At 38.1% G+C, this 14,204-nt stretch overlaps 3 protein-coding genes across 6 annotated transcripts in view; 2 read left to right on the forward strand and 1 right to left on the reverse strand.

Annotated features, from left to right (window-relative positions):
* Positions 1 to 6,425, reverse strand: part of nckap1 (NCK-associated protein 1) — a 31,811-nt gene extending 25,386 nt beyond the window's left edge. Inside the window, exons 1-2 of one of the 4 annotated variants that reach the window (XM_079464348.1) lie at positions 6,072 to 6,425; positions 641 to 751 (exon numbers count right to left, since the gene is read on the reverse strand). In XM_079464348.1, the coding sequence (XP_079320474.1) occupies positions 641 to 751; positions 6,072 to 6,179 (219 nt within the window). In that variant the 5' untranslated portion in view covers positions 6,180 to 6,425. The remainder of the gene's footprint in view (positions 1 to 640; positions 752 to 6,071) is intronic. The other 3 variants (XM_079464349.1, XM_079464347.1, XM_079464346.1) reach the window with 3 other exon arrangements.
* A 338-nt stretch (positions 6,426 to 6,763) lies between these two features.
* dusp19a (dual specificity phosphatase 19a) lies at positions 6,764 to 9,940 on the forward strand. Its single transcript, XM_079463760.1, has 4 exons — positions 6,764 to 7,183; positions 7,363 to 7,409; positions 7,492 to 7,644; positions 8,368 to 9,940. The coding sequence occupies exons 1-4, from the start codon at positions 6,856 to 6,858 to the stop codon at positions 8,584 to 8,586; spliced, it is 747 nt and encodes a 248-aa protein (XP_079319886.1). The 5' UTR covers positions 6,764 to 6,855; the 3' UTR covers positions 8,587 to 9,940.
* Positions 9,941 to 11,367: 1,427 nt separating this feature from the next.
* The window catches only part of pde1a (phosphodiesterase 1A, calmodulin-dependent), a 66,098-nt gene continuing 63,261 nt past the window's right edge, over positions 11,368 to 14,204 (forward strand). The window contains exon 1 of the mRNA XM_079464079.1: positions 11,368 to 11,484. The gene's annotated coding sequence lies outside the window, so the exon portion shown is untranslated. The remainder of the gene's footprint in view (positions 11,485 to 14,204) is intronic.

A 14,204-nucleotide genomic window follows, 5' to 3' on the forward strand; every position in this document is an offset into this window, starting at 1 on the left:
GCTCTAATACATTAAACACACGTTAAAATTATAATGATGTTATAATCGTAAATATTAAAGTCCCAGTGAAATAATAAATTACAATGCCTACTTTTTCATGAAATATTGCAGCGTTTATTGTAAATAGTTAATCAATGTGGGTCATTTTCTTTTTGCCCTCATAATCTTCAGATTAATATGAAAATACAGTTCCGTCCTGTAGGGACTATTCATCTTAAATGATGTATGTTAGACGGCTTGGGCAGAGCATACGTTAACTCCTCCCCTTCAACTGTCAATGTGCTGCCAGTTCCATTTCAAATTGCAAGTTAGGTTACTTTAATTATACCTGCAGGCAAATTTGTTTTGCAGTAGACAGAGCGACAAGACATTGACATCCATCTTGACATACAATTTCAAAACACATTTAAAAAAAATCTATGGCTGTTTTCATACATCCATTCAAATCGCAGATAAAGACGAAAGCCATGCTCACAATTTTGCCTCGTTCGAAATTCCATTTCACTCGGAAATGCGTCAAAACATGGAATTGAAAACGATCGCAACTTCCGGTTCACAGTGACTTAAACGAAGCATTCTAAAATAATTCACTTCATTTGTAACTTAATACGTTATAACTTGGATGAAATGTGAAACTTACGTTGTTGTTGCGTGTCTCGACTGCTGGGAATTTTCTGACGATGAATTTGACAGCGGACTCCAGGTTTTTGTCTATCAGGTACGAGGGCTTTGCCTTGGGATCTCCACATGCCTAGAACAAACAGGGATAAACATCACTGCTAAACATGAAAGAGCCTTAACAGACCCACAGTGAAACTGTGCAAAGAACAGCCAGATATTTCACATTATGAAACAAATACTCAAACCGCATGATCAGAGGATGAACAGTGTAGTAGGGATTTGTCACGGTTAGAAAATGCAGTGGAAGACATGAAGGAGCCAGAAATTAAGAAAAAGATTGACAGAGAAATACAAATGGAAGCTAGAGATCAAAAGGAATCTCGTATTTAACAAATAACTTATACTAACTATTTTATATACAATATTAACCAATGCAAATTGTACTAACATTTATTTTAAATTATCGCAGCAATACGGTCAAATTAACTGAAAATAATAATTTGCGCACTAGTCAAAAATAACATGATATTTCCCTTACAGAAAATTTGACTCATTCAGGCCACGTGTAAACTATTTTAATAGACCAATGATAATCGTCATCACATCTAAATAAGACTTCAAGCTCTTTGGGCCGTGATGCAGGAATCGTGTTAGAAACACAGATGCCCAAGAACTGTTAACATAACATCATAAAAATGATTCGTTTCTAGTAAATGTTCGATTAAGCTTCGAGTTAGAACTGTATCCTAATGGATGGACAAATAAAAAGAAGAAAAGACAAGGGATGAGAGAGACAATAAGGAAAGCTCTTCACAATGTGCTGTGAGAGAAGTTGGAGAACAGTTAGTGGAGCACAGACAGCGGTTTATGGTCAAAGAGTCCTGGAGAGAGAGAGAAACAGATTGATAATGGGTTTGCTGAACGGGTGCGTCTGATTGGCTGGCTGTTCTGTAAGATGTGAGTGTCTTACAGAATGACGGATCGTGTCAGTGGATGTGCAGCTGAGGCGGGGCAGTGTTTATGGTCACATGACACATTAAATGATGCTTTACATGCATCTGCAGCTAACGCAGCATTGAACCTCAAGACCATTCCAGTGTGCACGACAACACACACACAGTGGCTCTGGGTGCTGTAAGACAACGTGTTTTTTTAAAAAGCTCTTTAGGTCGTTCCCAAAAAAAAGACACCACATGGCTTGTAGACTGCAGTAACACGTACATCCTGGATATAATGCAAACCAGCACTTTAAATTCACTTTTATTTTGCACTAAGACGTCCTCTGAATAACCTGCTGACAAGAATTTACAATTAACTTCCATGCCCACTGATAATGATTTACACAGCCAATCGCAGAAAAGTAAATAAATCTGTATGGAATCTAAACTATGCCTCTAAAATCCCAGAGACTACTGTCGGTTTTGTTTCTCTTTGTTTTACGTGTTACTAACATCCAAAGAACAGCTGCCGAACTGATACTGTGCAGATTTGCAAATAAAAGGATGGCAAAATTTAAACAAACAAATAAAATGAAAAAGGGATGGAAAATAAAATGAAAAATAAGCCTCATGCATTAACAATATTTAATACCCCAAATAATTTGAGCTGTGTGTTTTTTTTAGGGCGCTATAAATTTACTTAATACTGTAAATGTCGGAATGCTTTAAAGGTATCTTATTGGCCACCAAATTTCACGAAGGCCATGTCCCAAGACTAGTTTTACTTGTTTTAAAAAAAAATGATAAGTATCGCCCAGCCCTAGTTAGATATTTCATCATAATTCTTCATATCTACGAGATCCAAACCGCAATCAAAATTAAACTTACCCTGCTAATTGCCAAAACCCAACAAAAAACATATAGAAACAAAAGTCTTGCTGGTGCTACAGTTTGGGAAGGGCCTTTTTTGTGAGTTGCGTACAGAAAGTTCATGGGTCATGAAACTGGTAGGAGAGTGGGGGGGAGGGGGGAGGAGGGGGACTGAGATTTTAGGAAGGTGAAAAGCTGTGCAAACCTTCCAAACTTGTCCTTGCTGGGGGAAGCATTGTAACAAAAAGAGAGAAAATTACACATAAACACAGGTTCCAATGTCTACCATGCATGTTCACTTTTAAAACAAATTAGCTTTGGGAACTAAATGTAAGTCGTTCTGGTTAGCGTGTTGCTTGGATCCTAAGGAGGGACGCAGGGGTCAGTTGGGTCACACAGTGCATTGAGAGGCAGTCGTTCCCAGAGCTATCACTGACACCATGCAGAACTCACTCCTCCGGGAGCAGGAACACTGTGGGCTGAGTTCACAATTCAAATCCATGTTCAAGAAAAGACCAGGAAGTTTGTGATTAGTCAAAGAAACATAATCCATGCAATTAAAAGGGAATCAAGGCCGACATGTATACGAAATGACCAAAAACAGATATGAAAAGAATGACGAACAGAAACACACACTGCAAAAATAGAGCGAGCAAACAAACAAAGCAAACAAATATAAATGTCATTGTTAGCCGTTTATATGCATCAAATCATCTCATGCACACGAACAGAAGACCACATGACCCATTATTCGCTGATTTTAAACTCTAAGGATTAATCGAAAGCAGTTTGCTTGTAAGTTAGTACTGCAAAGTTCAAACAAGTTTTACAATCCAATGTGGTTAATGGTTTAAATGAATATTAATGAACAAGGCAAAATTTGTTAATACTTTTGTCACGAACATAATAGGCACAAGTTCATACCTGCAACAATCAGAAGAGAGATAAAGAAAGATCAGTGTACTAGAAGGTACTGCCCTCAAACAGCTCAACGATAAACGCAGTTTGATGTGTTTGTTTAACTGAACTATGAACAAACTAGACAGCACTGGAATGTGCTGTATGCAAGTCTGAATTTCGGACTGGTGCCCAAATTTCAAGAACATATAAAACAAAAATTCGGCATCACTGATATGCTGTGAAAATGCATGGAATAGTTCTACATAACACACTGGCTCCATGTTGGTGAAAAAGGGATCTCACAGGATTTCATGTCAAGCTAAACACACTGTGAGATAAGAGTGCACTTCCTGTTGTTCCCTGGGATGAGTTCTGCTGTCATTTCCTGTGGCACAATTTTGATGCCAACCTTTATGTTGCAACAAATACCAAAAAGCATTTAAATGAAAATCTAGGCTTAATTGTAGAAAAATATCCTAGAGAGAAGCCACAGTTGATGTTGTAACATTAGGGCTGCAACAAAAATTATAATAATCGATAATGAAAATAGTTGACAACGAATTTTAAAAGTAAGTAATACAGCTTTCCTGTAGCTCAGTGGTAAGAGCATTGCATTAACAACGTGAGGTTGTGGGATAGATCCCAGGGGGTTGCACATGTATAAATGAATAGGATAATGCAATGTAAGTCGCTTTGGATAGCGTCAGCCAAATGCATATTTTTATTTTAAGTATTACGCAGAAAAGTAATACGTGTCTCTCTGTGCGGCGCGAGGTACACTGTTTTAAACTCAGGTGTCTCTCTCAGTGCAAGTGTCTCTTCTGGCGGCACTAGTTGAACAGTTCTAAAGTCAGACCTGTCTCTCTGTGCAGCGCGAGGTGCGCAGTTTTAAGCCAGGCGCGTAAACTCCATGTACGTATTCACCACAACAGAATGCACATCTGACAGTGCTCAATGCCAGGCCTGCCAGTTGCTAGGCAACTGGACTACCGAAAGCATGCAGTCCAATTTCTAGTCCTCTGGAAGCGCAATCTCTCAACTAAATCTCAGCTAAAAAAAATTATATAAACTAAAAGGCAATTTTGCTCAAAACTACCATGTTGTATGTATTCTGAATGGATGTGGTTCATGGGAGTACACGGAAGGTATATGAGAGAAATGACTAATATTTTGGATATGTTGCTGGGCGGACGTTTTGTGACTTGTTTGAATGAGTGAGGTCAGACGTACAGAAGAGTGACATCAGTGGGCATAGATAGATGGACGGTGCTCCAGAGACCATTCTGCGCTCTACACGGGTATCACACACACTGATGAATTCACATCACACATCTGAGCGAGATTTCGGCCAGAGGGAAAAAATGCTTAGAGCAACCGTCTTCCACAAGACCCCTTTCTGCTCTGATCTGGATTGTAGCCATTTCAGCTAGCCACAGTGCCAAGCCTTCAATAAAGGCCTATGAAATGCTTCTATTGGAGGAAATGGAAAAACAATCTTTGAATGTGCAGACTAGATCTGACAGCCTTTACTTCTTATGAACATTATGTTCGGTGACCCTTAAGCACATATCACCCCCAAATTCTCACTATCATTATGCATTAGGAAATGTGACTTTATTGATTTAGGAATAAAAATAAGTATAAGGAATCAGAAATGCAGAATGAATGTATGATTATTTTATATATATATATATAAGGGTGCTTTTTTTCATTTTAATAACGTTTTTATCTCATTTGACAATGTAAATTAGATTGTCATCACCGATAAGCCACTCTGTTCTCTTGATAACTGTAACAACAACTAAATACTTATACTAAATACAATATTCAAACAAAAAAAACATAATGATAATAATAATATATATATAATATATAAATGTTTTTGAAAATTGAAAGGCGGTGCAACAAATGCTCTACAAATAACGAGATTTTCTTGCCTTACAATAATGGGAGTGAATGGGGATATGTGCTCAATTATAAAAATAATAACAAAACAATTTGTGCAAAATATATGTTTGTTTATTTAAGTCTTTTTTATAAATGATAACAAGTGCACTGCTGATGAATGTACAATTCTGCAGATGACAACTTCCAACACACATCTGACATCTGTCAAAGGTTCCTTGGACATAAGCTTTGACATCTGAAAGTGAATGAGTTACATCTGAGACCAACGACCCTACGTATGCAAGCAAATTTCAACTTAAAATAAACCGAATAGATTCTTTATTTCAAGAGATAATCAACAGCAATTTATACGAGAACCCAGGACAGGCCTGTGACGCCTGGACTGGATTATCCTCACGTACAGCTGGGTCACTAAAGTGCTTTAAAAGCTTGTCTTATCTGGAGTGTCAAAAGTACCAGGACCGGTATCTATTCTGCCTTAAAACTGAATAGAAGCAGGCAGCGTATAGATGCCTAGCATGTTGTCGTATAGAGAGGGGGCGATGGGATATTCAGCATCCTCGCGAGCTCTATAATCATTGAATTTGTTACGAATTACAGACACCGGTTTTGAACAGATGAAGATACAGCAAGTGAGCCAGCGTTTCACTATGGAACCCAAACACGAGATTCAAAGATGGATATCTCTCACACACACAAGCGCGCGGGCGCGCACACGCACCGTGTGTCTCTCGATCGGGGCCTGGCCTGGATCAATCCCTGTGAATGTTTCTGTGTACGACCACGTTTACCGCAGAGCTCCGTAACACACATGCATGAAGCGCATATGCTCACCTTCTTGATGTTGTAGATGCGCGTGAGCATCCCGATGCCGCGGTCGTTGAGGATCGTCAGTTTCTCCGCCAGCTTCTGCTGGCTCGGCTGCAGCGCGCCCCGAGACATGGCTCCGACGACCGTTATAACGAGCTAATTCACGACCGACCGAATTCCCCGCGTATTGTTAAACGGTAAAAGTAGCAAAACGCGTAGGTTTTAGTGTTAAAATTGTCCCATATTACGGCTTTCAGTCACGTCGTCGGGGATGTTTTTTTTCTAGGTGTTGCCCTGACGGCCAGAACGAGGCTGCTTCCGGCAACGACGTCACTGCGTCACGTGACAGTAGCTTTCCGCAGGACCGCGCCTCCCTCCCCGTGCAGTTGCAACATTTTTATTTTTAAATCATTATTTCTAAGTTTTATCCCGTGTCTTATTCGTATTCATTAGCAAAGAACACAATATAAATTCCTCAATACAATAGGATATTAAGTTTTTTCCCCATAAAATGGCCTAGAAACGGAGCACTTAAATAGGGAAAATATGAATATCTCGATAGAATTACATGCTTTACATTCGTTTCAAATTGTTTGTGTATAATTTCGTCATTATACAATGAGAAATACTTTGTTGGTATTTGATAATATAATCAAGGTTAAGTTGCATTTACCTACGTCAGCTGCATTTACGCTTCTTTTCCTGTGGGTGGCAGTGTCCTTCTGCGTTTGCCCAGGTAATTATTCTGAGGTGCGCTAATGAATCTTCTCATCAATTTTCAAGTAGCATCGAGGTCAGAGACGTGTAGATGGGCATTACTTGCGAGGCAACAGCGAACGATCTCACGGCGCAAACAAAGAAAAAACCCCAGAGCTGTTACTGTTCTGTCTTGGACATCTACTCCGCCAATGTGATGCAGTCACTTGCACAAGAAATAAAGTCATTTTCTAAAAACAATTTGCGCAAACAATGCACCAGAGTGACGACTTTAAGCGGCAGGCGGATTATTGAAACATGGAAAGGTTCTATTGTACAGGTGGTTGAGGATACAGTACAGCCTGCGACAGCATGTGGATATGTTCAAGATGACAGCTGGGATCTCCAGGTCGGATCTATTAAACCTCATCTATTGCTTGGTGAGTAGGATCTGTTCACCTGAAACTTAACTAAACGAAATGTTATGAAAATGTAATCCATTAAAATTGAATAATACTGTACCTTAAATTGTAATATTGGATAAACATACTAAACAATATAAGTCATGTGTATGTGCTATTTATATTGTGCAAAATGTCCTTATACATCATTTTCATAGGTTCTCAAGATGCTGCACATGACTTCGGTACTTTGAGGAAATATAAGGTAATGTAAGTTCTTGACTTTTGTATTTATTTCATATTCTGCACTATATTATTATAACTTAATCCTTTTATGTTGATTTCAGATCACGCATGTATTAAATGTGGCATATGGTGTGGAAAATGTCTTTCCTGATTTGTTCATCTATAAGACACTGAGCATACTGGATCTACCTGAAACTGATATCATATCATATGTCCAGGAGTGTGCTCAGTTTATAGACCAAGCTAAAGCTGAGGTAACCTTGTCTTTTGTTTCGTGATGAAGATACTGTATAATTACTTTCATTAATGTTTCCACACAAATCTTTGCATTTTATGCAACGATGTACAGGTCGTACCCTTCACCAGATAAGAGTATGTCTCTTAGCATTATAGAGGGATTATTCTATTCTTTCAGTGTAATTTCCTGAGTGTTGGGCTTAAGCGCCTGGCCAATGTGATACTGTGCGGTCACCCAATGGCTAACTGGCTTATTCTAGGTAACGGTGCAGCATGCTTGAATAATGAATGCTGAGTTTTCGCAATGCATTATTTAGCAAGTTGTAGAAAGATCATATCACTAACAGGCCATTGTTTGTCATACAACCTCTTTACTAAACAGTGTCGCCAGTCACCCTTAACGTGACACTGACTCATGATGATCAAGGTTTATGATTACAATGGCTACGGGAAATAAGTTTCCATTCCTTTGTAAACGGAGCACCGCCTCACCTGTCACATGATTTACTGTATAGTGTATACGCAGAAGAAACGATCGCTGAGTTAATAAAGTAATGTTCTTTTCAACGCAGTGGAAAGTAGTTCTATCACCCGTCAATTACAAATTTGTAATTCTCTGCTATTATCATAATTACATAGTAAGTATGTAATGACGAGAAATGAAATGCCTCCATAGAGACGAAGTAGTTTCAGTTTATGTTCTGACTGGATAACTGAACTCTTGCTATTTCTCTCTCCAGAAAGGAATTGTGCTCGTCCACTGCAATTCAGGAGTTTCACGTTCTGTGTCCGTTGTCATTGGATATCTGATGTTAAGGGAAAAGCAGGCATTTGATGATGCGTTTGCTCTGGTGAAATCCGCTCGCTCTGTGTCATGTCCAAACCCAGGTTTCATGGAACAGCTAAAAAACTTCAGACCACAAGGCGCTACACAAGCAAATGGTTTGAATCATGATTGAGCATGCATCTTTGACTGTGCTCACTGAATGTTGAATGTTACAGCCACCAGTGCTTCCATGGCAGTTTTATGTGGTTTAAATTTAGAAATGTTCTTGTAGGTGTTAATATATGGCAATATGTTTATTGTTAAAGAAAATACTTACAGAACAATAACACACACACACATGCGTAATACTACAGTTGGTAAATAAATCAGAAATTAAAAGTCGTCTCCCTTTGAATTTATTGGTTGGAATTGGTGTTGAATTGGCTACGCCCAACAGGATGTTGAGTGGTAATGACAGGAAGTGGAATTAATTGAATTACAACTTAAATTCAACATGACATTGCAGTAAATTAACGCTTTCTTGGAAATTAACCACATTTGATTAATAACATTTTATGTTTCTAGAAAAACTCAATAGATTTTATGTGTTGAACACATTTATGTGTAATTAATGCAAAAATGGACAAATTTGCCTATATACATTTATTTGAAAGTCATTCCAGTCTATGTCTATTCTTTACATTCCATTCAGAATTATGATTCTGCACCCTGCCTGCTACCTCCATTTAAAATCCATTTAAATTTAGAAATTGAACGAGAATTTAAAGTTGAGAGTGTCTCTGTCGTTGTAGTAGCTGCTATAAAATCATAATACATTAATGTTTACTATAGTGCATCTTTTAAGATGTAGTTATCTTCCCATTAAATTCATCTTCCAATCCCACCAGATCATTTATGTTTCGACAGTGACACCTTGTGGTCACAGCTCAAATTGAGCATAAATATTAGATTAGATTCAACTTTATTGTCATTACACATATACAAGAACAGTGTAACGAAATCTAGCATAAATATCAGTTTGGTAACAAGATTACGTTTATTTTATTAAAAAAGATAACCTATTCCTGCATACTCAGTAGCTCGGCATGTGACAGTAGAACTTTGTATCCGTTATTGTCCATGAATAGCATCTAGAATGTTTGTGTAGAAAAGTAGCTTTAATTTCTTCAAAAGAGAAGGACTAAACTGTTGTTATTGCTGGTAAATTATAGTTCATTTTCTTTTATAATTCTTTTATAAAATTTGTATTACATATATTTATGTTTTGTTCATAGAAGAATAGTTATGTGATTTTTTTAAGAAATTCTTCTTTATTCTAATATATTTACACTGTGCTGTGATGTGTTTTACTAAAAGTGGTTGTTTGTTGAAAAGTGCTTTCAAATGTAATGTTGACAGAAACAAACATACAGAAATGTTCTTCAATTAAAACGTCTAATCATTGATTTGTGGTGTAGGCAAGGCCTGCTTTGATATGTGAAGATGATGAATTTATGAACATTAAATAAAAAAGTATATATAACATCATAACTTGTATGTTTGTTACATTATTGCACTGTTTCTCAAAGTGTGGGGCGGGGCCAACTGTTGGGGAATAGAGACATGACAAGTGGTCCGTGACAAATGGGTGGACATTTTTCTCTATGAATTAATTACTTTATTAAAACTCAAAACAAAACAATGACATTTAAATGTAAGCCTTACATTTATCTGCACCAGCAGAGAAAACCAAGACAGAGAGTGGACCTAAAGTTTATTACCCTTTTGTTTTTGGCAATCGGGGACAGGTGGGGCTCTGTATGGCAGTCTCAGTGTTCTTTGGCAATGTGTGTGCCCTTTGATAATATCAGAAGTTTTTCCATGATCCATAAAATCTAGGCCCTTAACTCAAAACAGAAAATCACTGATAATGGAAAAGTTACAGCGCCATCTCTGGTAGATTTGCACATTACACCAAAAAACGCTGAAATAGGGAGCGCACGTCACTTGACAGGACTGAATAAACTAGGATATTATGGGACAACGGAGCTGATTCGCATGGAACACACGGAAAAAACTCTTTGAGCAATTGGCGTCACGTCAACTCCATCCCCATGTTGTTAATACATTCCCGAGGATTTGGTTTTCCACATGGGCACGATCTCATCCACCTTCTCCAGGAGAAACATTGTGACCGTGAAGCCCAAAGAGTCCGCTGACGGAAGAGTGAACCCGGACCCGGCCGAGAGCCAAACTCAACTCATTAAAAATGCAGTTCAGAAGGTCAGCCGGGAAGTTCAGAGGGCGTCTGTCATCACCGATGAAGGCAAGTGATGATAGTTTTCTTGGCAGTTTTCAACACACTCCGGGCGGAGGAATAAGTTTGATACTTTAGGTGAGCTACAGAATCAAACTTTTAATGCTGGTAACATGACGTCAGACTTCTGGTCGCGGCTTACTTCTCGGTTCGGACATATTTTATTCGTTCTTATAAAACTTATGAGATAAATAGATTGACCAATGTAATAACTTGCCATGCAGACAACACTTAAAAATCTGGTTAATTGTGGAGACACCCAGTCTTAATGTTTTAACCACAATTTGGTAGCCTGATAACTGCCAAGTTGGTCTTTTTAACGATTTCATCTTTTCCACATAATATTATCAGACATAATGTAAAGAACATCAGCCTATGTAAAATACATATCCTATATATTCTCGATATCCTTAAAAATATCACGTAAAGCCCTAAAGCCTTCCCCACATTGCAATTGGAAAGGGATTGGCGGTAAAATGACACCTTTATAAAAACAAATAAATTGATGAGACAGAAGACGTTGTCTTTACTATTTATAAACGTGAACACATATTTCACAATGTATTTATTTTATTTCACATAAAAGTTTAACTTTTTTACAAAACATTTTTCTATTAGAATGTTTTTTTATTAGGAAAGAGAAACGCGAGGTTCTGTGACCACGCCCCTTTGTGCTGAAGGCCGTCCACGCGCGCGCGCGAATACGCTTGTCGGATGCGGTTTAGATCAGACTCAATAGAGATCGAGCGGGAAATCAAGAAGTCAACATCACAGGTAAAAGTGTAAAACAAACGAAACCGTAAAGTCACAATCACGCAGATTTTGTGCATTTGGTTTTAAAAAACAACGGCAAAATAGATTCCCGTTGAATCGCCTCATAACGTTTTCATTGGCTGGTCCAACATTTGACCGCGAAAACACCTGTTTACTGTGTGTGGCGCTCAGAGAGATTTATCAGCACACCTGTTTCAGGTGTATTCTGTGTATCTTTTGACGTTTTTGTGTGCTTTTAAGTTGTAAGTTGCTCTGTTCCCTTCAGACGAGAACAATAGAAGCCATTAGAGAAATTATTTTGGATGTCATGATCATAATGGGAGTTGTAATGGTTATAATGGTCGGTGTTGATGTCTCCTGATAATTTAGGCCTATTGTGTTCTTTTGGTGGGATGTTATTTGGTAGATGGGTACGGAAAACCATTTTTCTCCTACTGGAATAAGGCTCGAAACACTTCAGAGTGCATAAAGGGAACTTTCAATGGTGTTTGTAATGGAAAGCATTCAAATTGCATTTATTTTAGCAGCTGCAAGCAATATAAAGTGAATGACTTAATGAGTGGAAGAGCTAATTATTCTAATAACTGTTAATTTAATATTTTCATATTGTTTTTATGAAAGTAATAATCTTGATTTGCATTATAGTGACAGGTTCTGTCTAGTGCGAGACTCGTGAGAACATCCCTTAGCCATGGTAAATATATACGGTAATGTCTCTTGTGGCTTGTTAGTTTATGATGTTGACATGGTTATGTTTAGATAAAGCCTAGGTGGAATTACAACTTTAATTTAATTGATTACTTGGAACGTCACGATCGTCTATCGGTGGAAATACCCTTGGCAAAGACGTAGCCACCCCTGAATAGTTTTCACATACAGTACATATTTGCCATGTGGACTGCACATGCAAAGACCTGGGTGGGTAATATGAATATTCAAGACTTTTAAGAATGACATGTCATGGTCTGTGTTTTTGTCATGGCAACCCCTGTACAGTATTGTCATTGGAGGTCTTGTTTCTTTAGCGAATGCATTATAATGATTTGAATCTTACTGTTTTATTTCAAGCCTCTTGGATGTAAAGGGGTTGAGTGGGCAGAACAAAGCCAGTGGAATTCATTACGAGGCTCTCTGCCGATTGGGAGGCTGCAGATTGAGGGCTAATTTGCCCGCTGTTGTGGTTGCCAACCGTGCTGGATGGCTGCGGGGAAAGCAATTAAAGATTTTGTCTTATAGCCAAATGAAGAGCAATTAAGAGGAATGAATTCAGCCTCTTTATTTCACAATCACACTGAAGAGCTGTTAGTGGTTAGATCAGCATAAGTGTTGGCAGGGTCCTAGTGTTTTTCCAGCCTTTCACCCCGAGTAACTTGCACACGTGTCTACGGTTAGTCAAAGTCTAACAGAGCTCACAAAACAGCTCTTTTTAATACTTCTTGTCTTTTCATAACCTTGATTTCTCTTTTGTTATACGGATTGCTGTTGTTGGTAGCCAAAACAAGCTTCCCGTTTGCAGCTCATGTGTGGAAAAGACTGAGTTTGAGTCACGGCAACGGCCGCGTTAATTGATGTAGTGATCTATATTACAAAGTCTATCATGAAGTCATTTGTTGGCCCGACTCCCGTGATAATGACGCGCTCTTGCCACATAACACAGAACGCTGCTTGCAGCAAGCCGCTGTAATGAAGAAGGTTTCCAAGTGCCTTCTGTACATTTGAGACTCGAAGTTGAGTATCGGTTTTAGATTTATTGTTCTAGACCGGCACTAGTCACAACACAATTCTAGCAGACAGCGTTTACCTGTTGGATCTCACCCAATGAATTTGTGACAGACGAAGGTTATTTTACTAATCGTTGCATTTGCTTATGTCAGAGTGTTGTAACTAAATGAAATAAAGTACAAGGTGTGCATTTATCCTTTGTTCACCATACCTTATATTCCCTCACACTGAAATACATCTTTAATTATGTTATTGTGTGTGTCTAACATGCATTCCATTTTTAAAAACATTTTGAAAAAGCATGCATTTTTGGGGATTAAATGGGTGAATGAGAACATAGGCAGTGCCACTCGTATCTATGGTATGGTGTCACAGCAAAGCCTAGTGTCTGTTCACTGTTGCTTATAATTAAACTACACAGTTCCATAAGACCAATTTGCATTTTAATGTTTAATTTAATAGATATGAATTGTAAAATGACAATCGACAACACGTAATACTGAGAACCATCCACTCGCTTTATTGTCGTGTCCTTTACAAAATAGACTGTTGTTTAGCCTTTCAGGGGTGTATAAAAGGAACTAGTCTATTGTATGAGCGAGGTCTTTAAATTGGGTTAATGTTTCCGGCTGAATGACCCATGAAATCATGCATTTTGTTTGTTTCTATGTGAATGTGTTTTGAATCACTGTCAAATTCTAGTTTGTCATTGGCCTGATAAGAGCGAGTGGCTTTAAAAACAAACGTTTTGTGTTAATTGATTTGGAAGGTTGGAGGTCGGAAAATGTTTTATCTTTAAATATTATATTTCATGTTATCCCCCACAATGTTTGTCTTGGTTACCTTGTTATATTTTAATAAGCAAATAAAATATGTTTTATATTTGCTTTCCTGATGAGCATTTTTGCAAAGCAGCTTTATAGAAAGCCTTTTTGTACTATAAAATGATTAGCAAGTCGGAATATTGTCACCAGAGGGCTCCCTTTAACCAGGAAATT

This window comes from Barbatula barbatula (genome assembly GCF_947034865.1).
Source record: "Barbatula barbatula genome assembly, chromosome: 9".
Taxonomy (NCBI): Eukaryota; Metazoa; Chordata; class Actinopteri; order Cypriniformes; family Nemacheilidae; genus Barbatula; species Barbatula barbatula.